The following is a 21,674-nucleotide window of genomic DNA, read 5'->3' as shown; positions in this document are numbered from 1 at the left end:
CTGGGCAGATGGCAGGAGGAGAGAGGAGCTTTCTGGAAGAAGCGTTTCCAGTGGCAGCCCACCATGATCCTGGTCAGATTCAGTGGGACCCTCTTCTTGGAAAGGAAAGGCAGGCTTCACCAGGAAGCAGTGACAGCCTTCTCACAGAGAAGCCATTTCCAGATAAAATACCACTTGTTTCACAAATGCCATCTTCTCTACCTTCAGAGAGCTTCAGATTTCAGTGAAACCACTCACCAATGTCTCTCCACACAGAGAGCACACCTGACAGTCACCCCGTGGAAGCAACATGAAAGCCAGGAGACCCACACCGCGCCACTGGTGTCTGACGGTGACACAGCGTGGTCCAGCCACCAGTGTAAGCACTAATCACACAGGCGCCTTCTCTGGACCCCATGCTGTCCGACTCCCGGCCTGGCACTGTCTCCACTCTACCTCTTCTCCTCCATCCAGGTCCCCAGGCCAAAAACCTTGACAGTGAGCGCAGACACCTCTCTCTCTGCCTTCACTCCTTGCATCACTCAGCCTCCAACGCCGGCCGAGTCGACTTCCACACCGTCCCTAATCCATTCTCTCCAACCCCACAACAACTGCCCTCATCCATCCATCATTTCTCACCTGAATTACTGCAGCGAACTCCCAACTGCTCACCCTGCCTTCAGGGAGAGCTCTCTCAAACACAAACAGAATATGTTATCCTACATAAAACTTTTCATAGCTTCCCCACTGTCCACATAATAAAATCCAAACCCTTGAGTTAACACACGTTAAGGTCTGATCCCACCTCTCCAACCTTCCGGCCTCTTTCTGAATCTCCAGGCCATTCCTGATCTCAGAGATGATGTTCCCATCCCATCCCTGCATAAATTAAAGTCAGCACTGCTCTCCAAACCCTAAAGACAGCTAATCCTTTTGGGGACACCTATAAGGGTAACCTCCCCTATAATGACACCTTTTCTAACCCTTCCACTCTAATCCTCCTCCCCCACCACAGAACTGATCACCCCCTCCTCTGGGCCCCTACACATACACCTATTACAGCCCCTGTAATGTGTTATCACCCATACGACACCTGGAACCTCATCAGACCACGAATATTGAATTTTATTTTTATATTTTCGGTGCTTAGCACAAATGTTGGCCACAGAGGAAATGGGCATTTAATAAATTAGAGAATGGATGGATGGATTTTACCACCATATCATACTGTCTCTGTGTACGAAACTGGGAACTAGCAATTCATACAAACACATATATAGACATATACCTAACAGTCCATATAACGGAGAAACAAATGCGGAACAATGATTCTAAGAAGCAGATAATTTTAAAATGCTTGTTTCCCCTAAATATGCATTACAACTTCCTGACTGTGTTTGTTGTTAGACTGACATGAAAATTAGTTTGCATCCCTGATCCATCACTGGTTGGAAAGGGAGCAGAGCTACAGAGAATTAAAGAACTGATCTAAGATTAAACTTTGGTGATGAATATCCACCAGCAAACAGCTGAGAACCAACCATGCTGTGTGTACTACTCTTGGTTCATCATGAAATGCTTTTAAACAAATACTGACCATTTCCTCAAAACAAACAGAGTAATTACGGTAAGGCCCTGTTAGCGTTCAGCTGTACACGCGATATACATTAACGGCCCTGGAACCACCTCAAAATAATCTCAAAGCCAGCTGTGTGTCGCTGGGGCAAGGCTTCCTCGGGCACCAGACTCTGGCGTTCTGTGTAACGTAATGACATCCGAGCTGATAGAGGTGAGCTCGGCTCCGTGGATGTTCAACTCCTGAGAGTGGATCTTAAAGGTGAGGCACAGCAGCTCAGGAGAAAGTCGATTTAATTTGTTTAACATCATAAAAAGGGACATTTCCACATGGACAGCAAGGACATGAATATCATGTGTGTATGGCAGAATTATAAACGCATTTTTGGCGAAATTCAATAAAGCTGATTCTACTGCATAAGGTCAGCAATTTACTATAAAAAATGATATGATTGCAATTTTTAATATAACCCATGTATCTGCTGCAAGATGCTCTAGAATATTGTGTAATGTAACCATTCGACCTCTCCACTGGAGCAGAGATCACCCTATTTACCCTTTATTGTCCTGATAAAAGCCTCCATACAGAACAACAAAGTCAACAGCATTTATGAACACAGCCATCCTCTCAAACCCGAGCCTTCCTCTCCTCGAACACAAGAACGAGCTCTCTAGGCAAGAACCCTCGGCAAACGCAGCAAGAAAATCTCCACGACTAAATAAAACTAAAATGACATTCCTCTTCTATTCCTGATAATAGAAATGTATGTGAAAAGGCGTGCATGAGGTAAATAACCTCTGTGGCCACTCCGGATTTCATTTCTAGTAACAGGACTCTTCAAGGAGAGTGCCCTAGTCCGCATGAGCACACGGTGCCCTGAAATTCAACGGCTCAATGATGACAGACACCTGTTCCTCAGTTTCAGTGGACTGCCCAAAGCCTTCAGGCTCCCATGCACTTTTTTTGAGGAACTGATTCGTGTTACCATGAAGATTAGATGAGTAAATGCATGGGAGAACACTTTTTTAAACGTAAAGCAGTCTACATAGGCTAGTGGCAATCATACAGTCTGTATCAAATCATCTTGGGCTTGCTTCTGAATCACAGTAACGGAATCTCTAGCAGCGTCTGGGGTCTCAGCACCGAGTTCTCCGACGGCATGGGCCCTTTGCGTCTCCACTGCATGCACGTGGCGTGGTGCTCAGCAGACTGCACACTAGGAATGCCTGGCGAACAGGGATGAACTTGTGTCGCTGAGGACATGAAAACTACAGACTGAGGGATACGAAACTCCAACGGAACTTCTATTTTCAGTGGCATCTCTAGGTGGAAGCTGGCAAGATGTCACTCTTCTTTTCATCATGACTACGATGGGTTCTTGGATCATATCAGGCTCCTTTTCTCTTTTCTGCCTTGGAGCCTTTGAGCTGGCTGCCGCTCAGCCGACACTCTTGTTCTTTGTGTCCTGGTTGCAGGAACCCTCCCAATGCAAACCTCCTGCCCCTCCTGCCCCCACCCTCCCAGTACCTCTATCAGAGCAACCTTGGCTTAACTGCGACAATTCTGCACATTTCACATTTCTGTCTCCACCCCAGAAGGCTGCGTTTTATTAACCCTGATATTCTTGGTCCTAGGGCCAGCACAATGACTTATAAAAAAATATGTTCAATAAATAGTTGCTGAATGAATGCATGAATGAATGGTAAAAATCTTTCAAAATCATGTATTCGGGTCTTGCACACCACGGCACTATTTTCTGTTCTATTTTAGTACTTAGTCTGCTCTTTTCAGGACTGCTTCACGGAGAGGCTCTCACTGAAAAAAATGTAAGTAAATATCAGAAATGGACTCAAAAGAGGTCATCATGAATCTCCATATTTATTCTCTTTCAATTACATTCTGTACAAATTAGCTCCGTTTGTAAGTTAAACCGATTTTTCTAACAGCCTCTTCTTCAAACTCAACCTGTGTTCTTTCGGCCAAGACCCCAAATTTTGCAATTAGAATAATTTAATTGACAATTCTGTTTGTGACTCGCAAAGCAGGAGAGGGTATGGCTTTGTTCTGTAGCTTCATAGGCTTACCCCTGTCAGTGGTAAAGTATTTTCCTTGTCGGCTGAGAGTACAGATCCAGCTTGAAGCCAAAAACAGAGTGGACGAGAGTCCTGTCCCTCTGCACTTTTAGGTTTCACTGAAAAGATGACATTTGTGTGGTTGTGATATTTAATTTATCACAGAGGGTCATGATTTTTTCCCCTGAAATGCCATGATAAGGTAACTTCAACTTTATGAATGAAAGCCTTTGCAATCATTTAACAAACTGAAAATCTACACAAAATTTAAAGACTACCATCTTACTACAATCTCCTCAACAATCTAATTACAGAAAGATTGCTCGAAAGGGCTTTAAAACTAAAAAGAATAATTAACAGTAAGAGACTGGAGCATTCACAAGTCTTCTGTCTGATGAAAGGGGCGACATCTGAGAAGACTAGCTCCTACCAGAATGGTTTAGAAACCAGATGCAGGGGGCGCCTGGGTGGCGCAGTCGTTAAGCATCTGCCTTCGGCTCAGGGCATGATCCTTGCGTTCCAGGATCGAGCCCCACATCAGGCTCCTCCACTAGGAGCCTGCTTCTTCCTCTCCCACTCCCCCTGCTTGTGTTCCCTCTCTCGCTAGCTGTCTCTGTCTAATAAATAAACAAATAAATCTTTAAAAAAAGAAAAAAGAAAAAAAAGAAACCAGATGCAGGCCTGTGGAAAGTTGAATGAGAAAAAGTAGTCGAGTTGTTCAATCTAAACAGGAGCCTGCTTGCCCCATTATGCCACTGCCTGAGGACCACTAGGAGTGACCTCTACTTACTATCACAAATGGAAAAAAGATTAAGCCGTCGACTGACCAACCTAGCAAGCCTACAGTTAAAAGTAAATTTAAAATAAAAGCACACTAACTCATGCTTCGCAAATACAGATACTCTTAACACATGCACACACACAGCAGGAGAGGCTTGAAAGTGTTAATACAATAACGGACTGGAACATGAATGAATACTATTCAAAGTTACTTTAAAATCTTTCTAACTATAGTCCAATCAACATAAAATATTGTAAAGCAGAGACTGCCTAATGTCATACCTTAGGTTAAGTTTCAGAAGTCTCTACTTCCAACATTTTCCAGACAAACCCACATATCATGTAGTCCCTTTGGTGAAAACTGGCTTGCCCACCCTTAGCAGCTAAATCTCATTACAACTCCCATCCCTAAGTGAGCCAGAAAAGACTGACAAGTATTCTTACAACCAGCTCAGAAAGCCAGTGGTGATAAAGAACATGTCAATATTTATCTCTTGGAAAAACTGAAGATACATCACCATGAAGCTTTGTTAACAATTAAAGGTCCAGCTCTTCCCCCAAACAATAAAAACAGTTGACTAAAAACAATATCCCTCCCTTCACATATACATACAATTTGCTCTTGGTTGAATGAAATACTTTAGATTTACAACTAAACCACTGCCACCTGCCTAAAGACTGAAAACATGAACTCTCTTTTGGCGGACTTTTTTTATTAGCATGTTTTGGAGCCAAATGAATGCCTCCCTCATTTTGTGGACCATTTATCTAAATGGCTTGAAAAATCCCAAGTTAAGCCTTCAGTAAGAAAGAGCCTTGTGAAAGAGGTGCTTAGACTCTGTTTGAAGGCAAATACGTTGTACGAGTGAATCTTTTTTCTTCTACGGGCTCCTCTGACGGCACTCAGCGTTCGTTCCCTCCTCTTCCTGGCGTGCCTTCCTCTACTAGAGAAGCTGGATGCTAAAAGCTACCCTTCCCAGACTCCCTGGCAGCGAGAGTTCTGGATAGGGGTTAGGAGCACTCACAGGTGATCTGGAAAGTGGAAACGGGATAAAAGACCTGTACCCACTGCTTTTGACTGTGGCAAACACGGGCCAGTTGGCAAGCAGGATGCTGGAAATACCTAGGTTCCCTATCACAGTCCCCAATCTCTAGCCCTCACTTCACGGGGGTCAAGGGGCAATTTTACAGAGGCAGAAGCCAAGTTCGTATCCCAACATCCTGTCACTGCTTGTACGGATGCAGACACGCTGCAGTGGTGGCAGCAGCAACTTCCCGACCTGAGTCACAGCGACGAGGCTGTGCTTCTTAAACTCAAACGTTCCAGCGGCAGCCTCCCGATTCCCCGCTTTCCTGCCTGAACAGACGGCAGAGCGGCTCCCTGGCAAAGTCACTCCTTCCATGCTCTGAAAGTCATTCCTGGAGGCCTGGCCTTGATTCCACTCCTCCAGCCCCTTCTATGGTGAGCAAGCTCCTAACTGCCTGCATCAAATCCCTCATTGCTCAAAATTCCTAGAGGTTCTTGTGACGTGAATTGTCACACCAACACGTTTGTCTTTTTAACACATCACAGTAAACTGACTACAGTGCGTTAAGAGTACGACTTCTAAGAGGAAATACCCTGTCATATCACGGTCATCATCAACTAAGCCCTTCTTTTCAGCGCCAGGCACTCTGCTAAGCACTTTTCACGTCATTTTCATTTAATCCTTACAAGAACCTTTTGTAGTAAATACTACCATTAACCCCATTTCACAGATAGATAAAACACAGCACAGTGAGGGTAAGTATTTTATCCAGGGCCACACAGCCAGAAAGTGGTGACGTTAGCATTTCAACCCAGACAGTCTGTGCACTATTACCTCCCACGCTGGAGTACTCCAAATGTGACCTATTATTTAGTCTCTTTTAACAATGCTGACAAAGCCAAGAGGTTTTACTACTGGAAAGACATTACAAATATGACACCTGCATCTTCCTCTTGTCCGGGCTCCAAACCTACACACTCATATACGACTGGGGAGAACATAAAATGGCACAACCACTTTCGAAAACAGATTGGAAATTTGCTCAAGAGTTAAACATATACCCACCACATGATCTGAACATTCTACCCCTCAGTACCCGCTCAAGAGAAAAAGAATCATATGTCCCTACAAAGATTTTTACACAGCTAAAATACCAATAGCTAAAAACCAGAAACTCAAATAATCATCAACAGGTGAATGGATAAACAAGTTGTATTATATCCAAACAATGGAATACTATTCATCAATAAAAAGGAATGAACCGCTAAAACACGTAACGATGTAGGCAACTCTCAGAATAATTACGCTGTGTGAAAAAGCCAAACCAAAACATATACATGCTGTACAATCCCATTTATATAAAATTCTGGAAAACGCAAACTAATCCATATGAAAGAAAGCAGATTGGCGCTTGCATGGGAACCAGAGTGGGGCACGTGGGGAGTGTGGCAGGAGGAAGGTGGGAGGAAACATCTGGGGGTGATCAGCGTGCTCGCTATGGTTTCACAGCTATATACACGTCAGAACTGTGAAAGTTGCACAATTTAAATATAAATAGTTGATTGTATGTCAGTTATACCTCTATAAAGCTGCTTAACACACCAAAACCACCCTAAGAGTCACATTCAGTCCTGTCTCCCTCACCTCACACACCCAATCTACAACTGAGCGTGGCTCACTCATTGTTCTACAGTTCCTTCACAGAAAGTAGTGGTAGAGTTCAAAGAACTCGAGTCAGAAGACTTAGTCCTACCTCTACTCCTGCCACATATGTGCACTACTTAATCTTTCTGAGCCCCTGCGCCTTCATCTATAAAATGGGAGATTCGTTAAATCATGTATTCATGCATTCAACAAATAATTGATTAACTTGCCTACTAAAAGACCACAGTGAAGAAGAAATGAATTTGTGTTTTGTAAACCATAAAATTCTCTACATATATATGCTGGCATGTTTTTTTAAGATTTTATTTACTTGAGAGAGCAAGAGAGAGAGCACGATCTGAGCGGGGGGTGGCAGAGGGAGAAGCAGACTCCCCGCTGAGCAGGGAGGCCAACCTGAGGCTCGATCCCAGGACCCGGAGATCATGACCCGAGCCAAAGGCAGATGCTTCACTGACTGAGCCAACCAGGAGCCTCTATGCTGGCATTTTTATTTCCATCTTTGCTGCCACCTTCCCAGCCCAGATCCTCCACACCTGACAAGGGACTTGGCAGTGCCCTCTTTGTGGCTGGTTCTACTATTGCCAGGCCTTTTCCTTTTAAATACAGAGCCCAGAGTTAACTTCCTCGATAGCACTGTGACAGAGTTTCAACTGGTTCCAATAATGCTGTCAAGCACGATTTACAATATTGAGTCCCAAGGCCGGCTCTTTCCTTGCTGCCCATCTCACCAACCTCAATTCTCTTTTCTGCGGAGCCCATGCGTCAATCCAGCTAACAGCACGTAAGCCTCTGCATGAGCCTCCCTCACTAACACTGTCTTCCCCATTCTTCTCTGACCAGCTACACCCACTGCTTCCCTCGTTGTCCACGTTAAGACAGTTAAGAAGGAGCTCTGCTGAACTTAACTGGAAAAGAGCATTTTCACTGGATACGGCAAGACTAACGACAAAGAACTGCAGACCAACACTGCACTCCAGCTGGTGATGGCGTACAGGCTAGCAGTTCTGAAACTACCTCGTGTGTGCGCCCGAGATGGACAGATATGTGCAGTGTCGACTCCAGAAAAACCGAACTCCTTCTGCAACTTGTCCTGGTAAGCACCTTCTATTTCTAGTTTGCCCAGGCCATCCTTCACCAGGGGGGCCTACTCTCACTGGGGCTGGCTCTGCTGGGTATGGAGGAAGCTGGGAAGAGTGAGACACAGTCTCTGCCCTCGAGGGACTCACAGCCCAGTGAGCTTTACACTCCAGTGTGTCCTGGTCGGACAGGGCCGACTTCTAACTGAGACACTGTGCCCTCTGTGGATACGAGCAGACACTGTGCAGAGGCATTCCGCCCCCACCCCTGCCTCCTTCTAATGAGCCTCTTCACTGTGAAAGACAGGTGCTTCATTTTTCTCTCAGGAAGTGCCTAGCGTGATAATACTCTGCACACACCAGGTACTGAATAAAGACTGACCACCAGGGGCGCCTGGCTGGCTCAGTTGGTTGGGCGACTGCTTTCGGCTCAGTTCACAATCCTAGAGTCCTGGGATCAAGTCCCGCATCACGCTCCCTGCTCAGCAGTGGGGTTTGCTTCTCCCTCTGACCCTCCCCACCTCATGCCCGCTCACTCTCAAATAAATAAATAAAGTCTTTAAAAAAAAAAAAAAAAAGACTGACCACCTAAACAATGGCTGAGGACCCATAAAACATCCAATAACGACAAAAGAAAACTAAGCCGCGTGTTTCATTTGGAACAGACTGCGACCAAGTTTCTGAAGCTTTCCATTTACCTGAATTCTTTTTTGCATCAAAAATTAAATTTATGAGCCCATATCCCTTCAAAAATGGGCTAAAAAAGTATTCTTTCAGAAAGCATTTTTCCTGTAACCAATGACCAGAACGTCCCCTTAGAATGCAAATCTGTGCTAAGCGTAAGTGACAATTTGTTATGCAGCCTTTTTTCTCTTTAATTTCTTTCTACCTATAGTCATGTTTATATTAGAAAACAGTTTTATATTCTTTCTATACTCTTTATAGTCAAAGTCTCACGAAATTCTAAGCAAGAAAAATACCCTAGCCTACTCACATAACGCAAAAACGCTTTTACTTCAGCGTAGTGCCAAACTGACGCAGGGCCAGCAACGTCCACACGAGAATATTCACCGGGAGGTGGTCCGAAACTGCAGAAGGCTGGAACCAATCTCAATGTCCACTACTTTGGGACTGGTTAAAAAAAATTCCAGTACACGCGCATCCTGGAGTACTACGCAGCCACCGAGAAGAATGAATCCAATCTGTAGGTGCTGCTGTGGAATGAATGCCCAAATGTAATGTCAAGTGTAAAGGTGAAGTGTAAAATACGCTACTACTGGGGCGCCTGGGTGGCACAGCGGTTAAGCGTCTGCCTTCGGCTCAGGGCGTGATCCCGGCATTCTGGGATCGAGCCCCACATCGGGCTCCTCTGCTAAGAGCCTGCTTCTTCCTCTCCCACTCCCCCTGCTGTGTTCCCTCTCTCGCTGGCTGTCTCTATCTCTATCGAATAAATAAATAAAATCTTTAGGGGTGCCTGGGTGGCACAGCGGTTGAGCATCTGCCTTTGGTTCAGGGCGTGATCCCGGCGTCCTGGGATCGAGCCCCACGTCGGGCTCTTCTGCTGTGAGCCTGCTTCTTCCTCTCCCACTCCCCTGCTGTGTTCCCTCTCTCGCTGGCTGTCTCTATCTCTGTCGAATAAATAAATAAAATCTTTTAATAAATAAATAAATAAATAAATAAAATCTTTAAAAAAATACGCTACTACTGCATTTAAAAAGTGTCTGTGCTTCTCTGGGAGGAAGAATACATATTAACATGCTTTCACATGGACAGATGATCTCGGGAATGATACATAAGAAATTGTGAATAAACAGAAGCATCCTCTGGGAAAGAGAATGGGAGGGGGACAGGAACAAGAGACGAAAGAAAGACTAACTTTTCACAACATATCCTTCTTTACGGTTTGAATTTTTGAAGCCACGTATAAAGCGTACCTTTCCAAAAAATAAAAAGAAAGAAAAAAAAACTTCAAAAATACTACTACCATACATAACGACGTCACTTCGCTTTTCTTTGTAGCATTGTTGCAGGCACACAAGGTTAAGAAAAGAGGAATCATTCTTCATTTTCAGGAAAAACCTCAAAGCAACTGGGTAAATCCAAAAGAGCTTTGTCCCCCACCCCCAGCTCCTCTGGGCCACAGTCCCCCCACGGTAGGGTGAAGTGCAGGAACCCACATGACTCAGCCCTCTTGGGAGAACAAGTGCTACCAGCTCCCCCTGTGAACGGGGAAGCCATGGCGTCCCCATTTCCACGGCCTTCAGCCAGTCTAGCTGCTGCAGCTCTCATCCTGGATGCTGAAAAAAATCTCTGGAGTTCAAGACAAGTTTGGATAACAAGGGGAGCAGGAAAATTGATGGGGGGAACACCAGTCAGGGTGATGAATAGGCTGGTCCGGAACAGCAGGCGACGATATGCAGATGCAAGACTGGCAGGGAAGGAAGACGGTCCGTTCACAACAGATGGATGCAGGTGCTCAATCATCCTTAGGAACAAGCCCGAGGCTGCCGTACACAGTCCTGTCTGCTCCGCCACCGGCAGCTCCTCGCTCACCTGCAGGGCACAGCCCCAGCCCAGAGGCTCTCTGCACAGGACCCACACCAGGGTGGGGTCTCGGGGAGTGGCAGCAGGCAGTGGTTGAGGAAATGCCACTTGACTGCAGGCGGGACTCTCAGGGACTGACTGCTGGTGAACTTTTTCCTCCAGCTTCCAAAAACACACCCATTTTGTCTCTCTGGATAGCTCACACTCTGGGGTACAGCTTGCCCTGCCGGGCTGGGGTGACTTGTTTGCCCAGGCCGAAGGGACACAGGAATTCCAGGACATGGGAATTCCAGTGTTAAAGCCAGGACAGTGTGGGGCAAACCGGAACCAGTGGCCACTGTACTTACCGCCACCATCCTTTCCTGTTTCTTTCCCTCTTCAACATCAGTGAGAGAGGACCTAGATCACCTAATTCAGTTCAACCTCATGACCGAGCAGAACTCCTCAGGTCAGGTATTTTGTTTCTTCCAGCCATCTAAGACTAACAGAGAGGTAAGACAATAAGAAAAATCACCCAACCCTCGTCTTTGCCCAGGAGGGGAGCATTTTTTTTAAAACATCCATATTAGGGACGCCTGGGTGGCTCAATAGTTAACCATCTTTCTTCGGCTCAGGTCATGATCCCGGGGTCCTGGGATGGAGCCCCTCGTCAGGCTCCCTGCTCAGCGGGGAGTCTGCTTCTCCCTCTGCCCACTGCTCCCCCTGCTCTCTCTTGCTATCTCTCTCTCTCTCAAATAAATAAATAAAATATTTTTTAAATAAATAAATAAAACAAAATAAAACATCCATTTTAGGGGCACCCAGCAGGCTCAGTCGGTGGAGCGTGTGACTCTTGAACTCAGGGTCATGGGTTCGAGCCTCACATTGGGGGTAGAGATTAGGTAGGGGAAGAAAGGGATAAAGAAAGGGGGGTAATCAGAAGGGGGAATGAAACATGAGAGACTACGGACTATGAGAAACAAACTGAGGGCCTCAGAGGGGAGAGGGGTTGGGGGATTGGGATAGACCGGTGATGGGTAGTAAGGAGGGCACGTATTGCATGGTGCACTGGGTGTTATACGCAACTAATGAATCATCGAACTTTACATCGGAAACTGGGGATGTACTGTATGGTGACTAACATAATAAAAAAACATTAAAAAAAAAAAAAAAAGAAAATGGGGCACCTGGCTGGCTCAGTCAGAAGAGCATGTGACTCTTGATCTTGGGGTTATGAGTTCGAGCCCTATGTTGGGTGTAGAGATTATGTAAATTAATTTTTAAAATGAATAAAAAATAAAAATCCAGTATCAGTGGCAAATAAATAAAATCCAGTATTGGTGGCAAATAAAAAAAATAAAAATAAAAATAAAAAAATAAAGAAATAAAATAAAACGTCCATGACAGAGAAGGCACAATTACTCCAGCAAATGCAGGAATGAATCTAAATCTTGATGCCACAATCCACATCTCATTAACAAAGAATCAGAAGGGCCAGACAGCCCCTCACAGAGCCAATACCCTTCCTTCCAGCTCAGCCACAGCAGCTTCTGAGGGTGACGAAATGGGCCACAGCCAAGCATGGGGTCTCCCTTCCCTGTCCCCTCCTAGCTCTTTGCTGGACCCAAGCTCTTGAAAAAACAGCGTTATAAAAATACTTCTGGCTTCACTAAGACACGTTAAAGAATTAATTATAAAGTAAAGCTGAAGGAGAAAATTAATTTTAGAAACACATGAGGTTACATTTTTTTTTTTTTTCTGGAGATGGGGGAGGAAACACAGTTATTTTCGTTCTCATCCTGGGGGCACAAGCTGGGAGCTGTCCAGTCGATAACCTGGCCATCAGAACAAGGTTTGTAATTAAAAGGTCAGTGACCTGGAAAGCCAGGGCCCCACTCCCAGAGCTTCTCAGTAATGACGGAGCTATTAAATTAAGACTGTTATGAAATCAATGCTAAAAAAGCTTTCATGGTAACGAGATTCCATTCAAGGACATGCAAACTACCTCATGAAATGGACGTAAATGATAAAAAAGAAAAGTAATAAAAGAGAGTTAAATTGAAATCTGCGTAAGAATTTACTCCCCCTTGAAATACTCCAGCGAGAGCGGCCCTTCACCTCTACCCCACTACCAAGGTTGAGACCATCAGGTTTCTTCCTCAAGTTCATTTCCAGCAAGGAGGTGGCTTTGCTACTGGGGGTTCCGCTTCCAGGAACAGAAGAAAGATAAGATCTTGTTTCACCTTTCAGAATGAGAAAGGATGGTGGTGTGTCTCGTTTGTTTAGTTTTCCTTTCCCCCTGGACTATTTATTAGATGAGCGAGAACACAGCCCTTTACTTACACACTTGAGAAAGGCACAGTAAGCAAAAGTCTCAGCCAACACCACCCAGGCCCCATCATGCAGGATTATACAGAGAAGCGTGTGATGCTCATCGTTCTTCTAGAAGCCTGCTTTGCAACAGATAGATTAGGAGTAAGCTAACAGACAACGCTATCTTCCCCTATCTCACCCGCCCCGCTGCCCCCCTCCACGAACAGGCATCACTTTTACCCACCTTACGCTCAGCCTGCCAACATGTTTGGAAGCAGCCTGCCTCCTACACTTTGTGGTTGGATAGGGTGTCAAATCAACATAAGCCTATTGACAACGCTGTCCAAGCCTCTAACTTTCTGGACCGATTCTACTGCTCTTTTGAAGCTACTCTAACCTCCTGGACTGCAGCCCACTTAAAGCCCAGACGTGATGCCTGCCTGGTGAGCGCTGCCTCTGTATGCGGTCCACTTCCAGGAGGGCTTAAACCCCACGCACAGTCCAGTGGTGCCCATGTGCAGCTGACCACGCGGGTGATGTGCCATCTGCAGAATCAAGTGGTTAGAAGGAAAACAAAAACATCTATTCTAATACTCTGAAGGTGAACAGCTGCTTTTCTCTTCCATCCAAAAAATCCCCGATGAAAGAAAGAAATGTTGTAAATTACACAAAATGGCAGTACGAACTTCAAGGAAAATGATAAATGATTCCAATAACTTCATGTTTCTCATTAATGACTCCATATTCAGACTTTAAAGCATCCAAAAGAGAACTCAAAACACAAAAAGAAAACAAAACACCACAAACACAGAAGACCTTTGGAAAACAATGCTCTTGCATGCCTCTCCCATCCACTCCCTACTAGCCTGCCCCCGTCCCCCCAGCGCCCTGAATCAGACAGCACAACATTTAACCTGTCAGTAACAGAGGCAGGCTGCAGCCCTGCTCCAGGCTGTGGTTTCACATTAAAACAAACTCAGCTGATGTGCCTAAAGTAACCCTCATTTTCCACTGAACTGACATGCACTACAGGGACCTCAATTTCTATATTAAATATTAAATAATATTAAAAGAAAAACAAAATTGGATTTGCCTTTTCAGGAAAGAGATGTTTATTAAAAAAAAGAAAGTCAAGATTATAATTCAAGGCAGTGCTCCATTGCAATTCCCTGAAGTGACATTTGCTAGGAAAAGCCAAGACTACAGTAGCTGCAAGCTCGCCCAAAGCCAGCGCTCCAAACCCACCCCTGCAACGAGTCCTGCAGGGGAGACGGGGAGCCTTGGGGAGGATGCCAGAACCTTGGTCCCTCCCCTCAGGACACCCTCCCCATCCCCACAGAACAGCCAGCCAACTCTCTTTCCTTCCCAAGTACAGTTAGGGAGAGGGGAGACGCTGGTTCCTTTGCAAAAGCCCCTCCCCCCTCACCCCATCGGAGCCAGTGCCAAACTCCACGGACCGTGTACACCTGACCCAAGGAACAGCCGGAAATTTAAAAAGTGAAGTGTAAATCCACGAAGGGGTGCTTCTTCCCCAGACGCCAATCAAACCTTGGAATCCTCTGCCCAGAAAAGGTCCTGCCAGAACTTACCCTATTGGGACTCAACTCGGAAACAGAGAATTACTGACTGAAGCAGCGTTTTACAGGATAATGGAGATGGCTGATTACGGCAGGTGATTCTGGACTGAGGCTCAGGGTAGACTCCTGCGGCTCTCTTTAGAGGAAAAAGGGAAGGAGGCCTCTCCGGGGTCCTGCTGCCTGCAATTCTACAAACTCTTGCCCACATTAGGGGTCGAAGAGGAACTGTGCCCACTCCACACTGACCAATACTCATCTCCCTCAGGCTTGCGCACACACCGCCCTCTCAGAGAGGCATGCTCTGGTCGTCCCGTCTGCCGTCCCCACCCCAGCGCCGGTGCCCTCAACCCCACGCACCCGGCGTTATTTTTCTCCATGGCATTTGCCACTCGACAGACTATGGATCTCATTTTCTCACTGGTTAATTGTCTGCCTTTCCCCCTAAGAATGTCAGCCCGGCGAGGGCAGGGATGCTGTCTGCCCTCTCCTCTGCAGGGTCCCCGGGGCCCAGAATGAGGCATGCGCAGGGCAAACACTCGGCGATGGATTAACTCATCGATTGGTTTTGTTTTGTGTTATTTTTAAAGGAGCAACAAATAATAATTGCACAAAACAGTTTCCTCTCCACAGTAATTATTAGCCAACTAACTCAAAAGAAGTATTGTTTGGTCCAGAGTTTCTCTCTCTCTCTCTCTCTTTTTCCTCTCCCTCTCCCAGTCAGGGATTTATTAAAATTAAACAGATTAGATGGAGCTCCTGATACTAAAACTGCTCAGCAAAGCCTGCGGTGGGGAAGTGCCGAGCAAACACCAGAGACATTTGTCTCTAAATTGCTCTAAATACCTTCTGCAAATGAAATTCTAACCCAGCTGCGTTTGAGAGAAAATGAGGAATAACTGGTCATTGTCAGTGGAAGAGAAGATCAGGCAGTTATAATACCACACAATATACTGGGGCAGAGGATCTCTCGGCAACCATAGATTTTGTCTCAGGTTACCCCGGGTAATCAGCACGGCTTTTAGGCTCAGCTTTCCCCGGCTTCGATGCTTTGATGAGAGAGCTGAAATCCCCAAGCTTTTATGATTAATTACTCCCCATAGGTACACATATTTCAAGGAAAAACTCTTTCATGGCATGATGGTCGCGGAGTGGAAAGGCCGACCAACGCACTCCAAATCGTAATAACCTCCTACTGATGGGGGGCGAGCACGATGCCGCCAGCAAATGCACAACGCCCCTCACCAGCGCCGTCGCAGGGGCCAGCCCTGAGGCTGCCTCGGAACAGATGCCTGCGAATGGAGAGCTTCAGGCTCATTCTGCCCAAACCCCAAGGGTGCAGGCCTGGGACATGGTCCTACAAGCATCTCTGTGGTGGGACGCCATGGAGCAGGCCACGGAGCAGACCGAGGAAACACCACCAAACCACTCTGTCTTCTATTCCAGCCACAGATGACATAAAGCTCACAACCTCGAATTTTGAAGCTGACATTCCAGCTCCTGAAGGAAAAAGAGTTTTGTTTGGGGGGGGGAGGTGGAGAGGAGGAAGAAAACTCACTCCCCCCACCATGGTGCATAAGGGCCTCTATGCAACTTTCCAGCTTTCTAGAAAATTAGATGTTCGAAGAGTAAAAAGTCAAATTCTTTTTTTTGTTTGTTTTGGGGTTTGTTTTGTATTTTACAGAACAAGAAAAATATCCTAAATTGCAACAGAGCCAAAAGAGATTCTTTCTGCTTTGGACAATATTGAATTTGTCAAGATCCATTTAATCCCTGCTTACAGAAATACCATAAAACCAGTAATTTACCACTTCAATCCGTAAATCAGACTGACCCCAAGCTTGACCTTAACCTGACCTTGTTTAGTCATCTCATTTCCCTCGTCCTTCAATTTCTTTCTTCCTGATTCTTTACTGAGGCAGCTGACCTCCTAACCTAAAGCCAGTCACTGTGTAACCAGGGTCATATTATCAGAAAAATGGACCAGAGGCAGAAGTCCTCCACGGTCTTATCCAGTGGGCCTCTTCCTGCTGCCCGTGCCAGGCTGTCCTGGGCTAAGTGTCGGCCTTACATCTGGTGCTGGATCACCCAGACAGTATCATCTCTCTGTTCGACTGTTAAGGAAAGAAGCCCGCATTCCCACTGAGGGGGCTCCCCTCACTCCCACACCAGTGGGACAGCTATGGAAGGTCCTTTCAGCAACACCGTGGCTTCCATCTGTCCTGTCCCCAGTCCCTTTCTGCAGGCCACGCTGCATGGCCATGGGGAACTTGTACCTTTCTTCTTAAGGAATGCTCTCCTGGTCGCAAGTGGGCTCTGGCGGACCCGGGAATTCTGTAGAAACTTCACTGCTGTGGCAATCTGGTCGGGGAGATAAAAGAGAGAAGAAAAATAAACTTCAATAGTCTGAATTTCAAGATTAAAAATCCTACCAGTTTATCCCAGGTCCATAGAAATAAGCACACCATTGCGGTCAAATATATAACCAGTTATTTCTCACATTTAAAATCTACCGGAATAAAAGACTATGTCAGTTCCCACTGGCTTCCTGTATCTGATTCTATCAAACCTAATCCCCTCAGCCTAGCTTTTAAGACCTGCAGTAATCTTTCCTTTTTCTGCCTGTTCAAGCTGAATCTTCATACTCCTCGGCAGGTAGGCCTCTCCTGGCAATGCTCACCCATGTCACCACACTTGTGCTCGAGCTATGCCCTTGTTCTAGAAGGCCTCCCTTTCCCGCCTCTACCTGTCTAAACATTGCATACACACACACACACGTACACACACATACACGTGTACACACACACACGCACACCAACACAGCCCTTTTATAGCCTCTGCTAACCCCTCAAAGCCTTCCCTAAATAAGCAAGCCATCTCTGATCTCCCTATTCTCTTAAATTCTTTAATGCTCGTAGTGTGTACCATATAATTGAAGACATAATTATACTGTCTTCTAATGTTCAGGCTGCCTCCCCAACCACCCTGCAAGCATCTGAGGAGAAGAGAGACCACGCTGCTTCCACAGAGCCTGGCAAAGTGCTGAGCACAGACCGGCTGGGAAGGATTATATAAGAGACAACGCACACAGCCATTCACACCGGTCCCTCTTATGCAACGACGCTCATTCCTGAAGAGACTTCAAAGGACAAAGTTTGGGGTTTCATGGCTAACAGCTGACAGATTGACAGATGATCCCCCTACCTCTGGTAATGATATTATTTAATGAAATCTTCATATCTACAAACAAGCCAAAGAGGGGGTAGAGGAAAACTGCTGAAGGTATTAACCTTCACATCACTCAGCACACATGAAGCGTGTGTTTGCACGCCACTTGTGTGCTCTCCGTCCCAGGCACTGGTGCATGGGTGGGACATGCCAACCTGCCCCAAATAGGAAAGGGGCCGTTTTAAATCCCTGGCATTACTCATCTCATCAAGACCAAAAGAATAATATAGTCTCGTGTTACAGGTAAAGTCAACAGACCCTGGAGTTCACTCTTAAGCTGTTGAAAGAAAACATTTCTAAGGGACCAAATATAAGAAACTTTTCTAAGATCCTTCAGACTAAGGGTAGCAGCTATCCAGAGACTCAATCACAAAGTGCTGTGACTATCAATGGAACACAACTTACAAATGTCCTCCCCATACCTTATATGAATTTACTCCTGACACCAGCCAGACTTCTCTGGTAACAAAGATATGAGGATAAATGAGGGAAAAAAAAAAACAAAACCAAAAAGCCAGGTCAATTCCCATATGTATCTTCTCCCATAATCCCTCTACTGGAGGCTAGCCTAAGACATTCTCCCTCAAGGATGAATTCAGGTGTCTCAGACCTTTAGCTTCAGGCCCGGTAGCGATAAGACACACTCGTGTTCCTAGAGACTGGTTGTAATCCATCCAGCACTGCAAACCTCTTAACCCCCATCATGAGCTGCAGTGGTAACCAACCAGCTCTGGACTAGAGAGAAACCAATGCTCCAGATTCTAGACGCCCAAACTCCACACGCACCCCCTCGGCCCCTCAACCACATCTCCTCCGGTCGCACCAAACTTAAGAAAAATGTGACAGACATCTACAAAACAGATGTGTTTTAATGAAGAGATGGGAGAAGGAGAGAAAAAAGAGGAAAACAGAAGAGGGACTGGGGAGGAGGAGGGAGCGGCAGGGGAGAAGGGGGCCACGGGACAAATGGAGAAAGCAGAAGAGCTGGACCAGAAAGGGAGGCAGAAGTGGGGACAGGAGAAGTGGGAAGGGGACGGGGGGAGGGAGGGAGAGAGACAAGGGGAAGAGAGGCCCACGTCCAGGAAGGAGTGGACGGCTACACGGTCACAGGCCCCACAGGGTCAGTGGCCACTGGCCTGGTTCGGATGGCTCGGGGATAACTGTTCTTCACCTGGAGAAAAAACACACCTTCCACACACAAGACAATTCCGGCACCAGTACCATGCGGCAGTGTCCGCACGCGGTGGTGTGCACCAGGTGTCAGAGGGAATGCGGATGAGTGGGCCTTAAGCAGCAGACACTAACAGCTCGGCTCCTCTCATTTACCCATAGAAGCATCGACCTTTCCTTCATCCTTCCAAAATTTTCCATGACGGAGAAAGAAAACAGAATCCCACCACTAAAACGCACGGGTTTCACCTTGCTTTTTTAATATAGTCCTTGGTATATGCATTTCTGGTCAGAGAGCAAAGTTCTGATGGGTTTAATGGTGCACTCAATGCAGTGCTTGGCGCATTCCATCAATTTTTTTTTAAAAATTGCATCTCTTATTTCTTTAAATACATTAATCAGCCTAGTGTAGGCAAAACGGATCCATCGGACAATGCAATAAACATGAATTATCATCTATCCAACACGCATAATGGCTTAAAAATACATAATAGCAGGTGTAGTTTAAATGATTAGTTATTACACCTGTGGTGGGTCTGATTCAATTGGGAAAAATCATCTTTAATAGGTTAAAAGGTTTAGATCACCATGCTTTCCTTAAAGTGGCTGTAGAGAGGGAATGATGGAGTGCTCTGTCATTAGTAATTCATTTAAGAAAAACGTGGGGGATATAGCAAAGAACAGCATAAACGAGCGAATCCAATTTAAACATCAGGTAAAGTAGAAAACACCTTTTAAAAAAGCAAGATAAATGAATTCGGAAGGGAGATGAAATTGACGTATTTATTTTAACGGGAATTTGACAAAGTCCCGGCACACTTCAAACTTGCAAAAATATGAACAATTTCTTTTAAAGTTTCCATTCACTAATTTCAAGCCATATAAAATCATACTGCCGAACACCTACATAAAGTGTATTTGGGGCTTGTTTATGTCCCTCTTGATCTTTGTCTGAAAATGCAGGCGACAGGCAAATCACATATTTAACAGCATCGATATCACTACGCCAGATGCAAAAATATAAAGCATCCAAACTAACAGCCTCAACATAATGTGCTGAATAAGAAAGATACCCAGATAAGCAGCTACATGTAAGTGTGAACATATGAAAACCTCTCTCCGCCTCTCACTAATTATTTCTTCGGCTACTCTTTACTTCCCCCCGGCCCCCCTGCCCGAGAACCTGGTGCTACAATAGGGGGGAAAGGCCTGTCCAATCTGGAATTTTCTATGCCCGGGGATTCATCCGCAGATGGCAAAAGATTTCCTGCAAATCTTTACCCATAATGCAAAGGTTTTAGCCACTAAGTAACTGCCAGCGCCATTGTTGGACACTTTTCATTAACTTCATGAAACAACTCAGCTGACTCTTCCTCTGCAGAGGCCCAACACACACAGCATGCTTTTGTTGGCCGACGTGATGGGGTGCCTGCAGCCTGTCCTGTATTATCGTTTGATTTTCTAATTAGGAGATGAATGTGACTATTCATGGGTTATATTGTGCCCAACTAAATTACATAAATTCAGGCCAAATCTTCCGCCTCAATGTCAAAGATGTAAAACGGAGACAGGAACTTTATTGCACATGTTGTGGGAGTGCAGCAAGCCAGGGAAAATTCTGGCGCAAAGCACCTGATGCTGCTGTGGGAAGCCACTCGCCGTTGAGTCCACGAGAGACGTGGACTCGGTTTTCCTTTCCCCTCCTCTTGCACTGACAGTTCCTAATGAGTGCACCTCGAATCACCAGGAGCTAGGGTCGTAAAAACACAGACGATGAACTCAGAAGAAAACAGAAGCAAAGTTTCTCGCTACCCCTATTCCTGTGACCCTATCTTCTGCCTCCCTCCCCCAAAAAGCAAAATAAAACCATCCTGGCACCATCAACTCTTCAGTCTTAGGGAAATTTGATCACTTTCCGTGTTTATCGCTAAAGTGACTGCCTGCCTCCGCAATGGACGTGCCAGGGGGACCGCTGCAGCCAGGAGGAAGAGGAGCCTTGGGGCTGAAGGACACCTTTGGACCCCAGATGATCGGCCAATCATGAGAGATCCTTGTTTGAGAGCCCAGGATTTGTAACTGTAAATCAGTGGAATACAGTATACTCGGGGGCTATCTACAATGTTAAATGCACTGTGTAGGGTAAGTAATCCCTGGTGAGAGGAATCGAGTTCTGGCAGTCCTCGCTGAAGAGGTGCTTCCTATGTGCTTCCCACTCTCCTGCAAAAGACCTGCACGCTGTAATCTTCAGAACGCGCACTTTATTTTCTGCACAAGGGGGACAGGAGAACAGAGCTTGCCTAATAACGAGCCTGGGGGTGAGGAAGCCTGAGCACTTTGCACCTGACATGTAAACCGGATGCATTGTCTCCAGTGACACTTACTTGGAATGCCACCAATTCCAGCACTCCTGTGTGCTACATACACATCTATCTCCCAAACTGTGAGCCTTCATTAGCCATTCTAAAATATTAAAAACATTCAAAAATTAATGACACTAACAACCAAAGCCAAGTCCTTTTTAACCCAGAGGGATCACAACCAGAGGGCAGAAGAAATGACCAGTGAGCGGGCCTGAAACCCCACTCCCGACACCGCACCGCCGCACGTGCGCTGCTCAGAAGATTAAATTGCCTGTGAAAGGTTCCTATGCTCGTGCTCTAAAGTAGATAGATACCCAGAATCCTGTTAAC

General features: G+C 45.8%; 1 protein-coding gene across 3 annotated transcripts in view; it reads right to left on the bottom strand.

Moving 5' to 3' along the window:
• Window positions 1-21,674, bottom strand: part of PEX14 (peroxisomal biogenesis factor 14) — a 136,540-nt gene that overhangs the window by 69,904 nt on the left and 44,962 nt on the right. For all 3 annotated transcript variants that reach the window (XM_002927432.4, XM_011234996.3, XM_034671190.1), the window contains one exon: window positions 16,863-16,947. In XM_002927432.4, the coding sequence (XP_002927478.1) occupies window positions 16,863-16,947 (85 nt within the window). The remainder of the gene's footprint in view (window positions 1-16,862; window positions 16,948-21,674) is intronic.

The sequence above is a fragment of the Ailuropoda melanoleuca genome, chromosome 11 (genome assembly GCF_002007445.2).
Source record: "Ailuropoda melanoleuca isolate Jingjing chromosome 11, ASM200744v2, whole genome shotgun sequence".
Classification (NCBI taxonomy): domain Eukaryota; kingdom Metazoa; phylum Chordata; class Mammalia; order Carnivora; family Ursidae; genus Ailuropoda; species Ailuropoda melanoleuca.
This window is presented reverse-complemented; position numbering and strand designations above follow the sequence as displayed.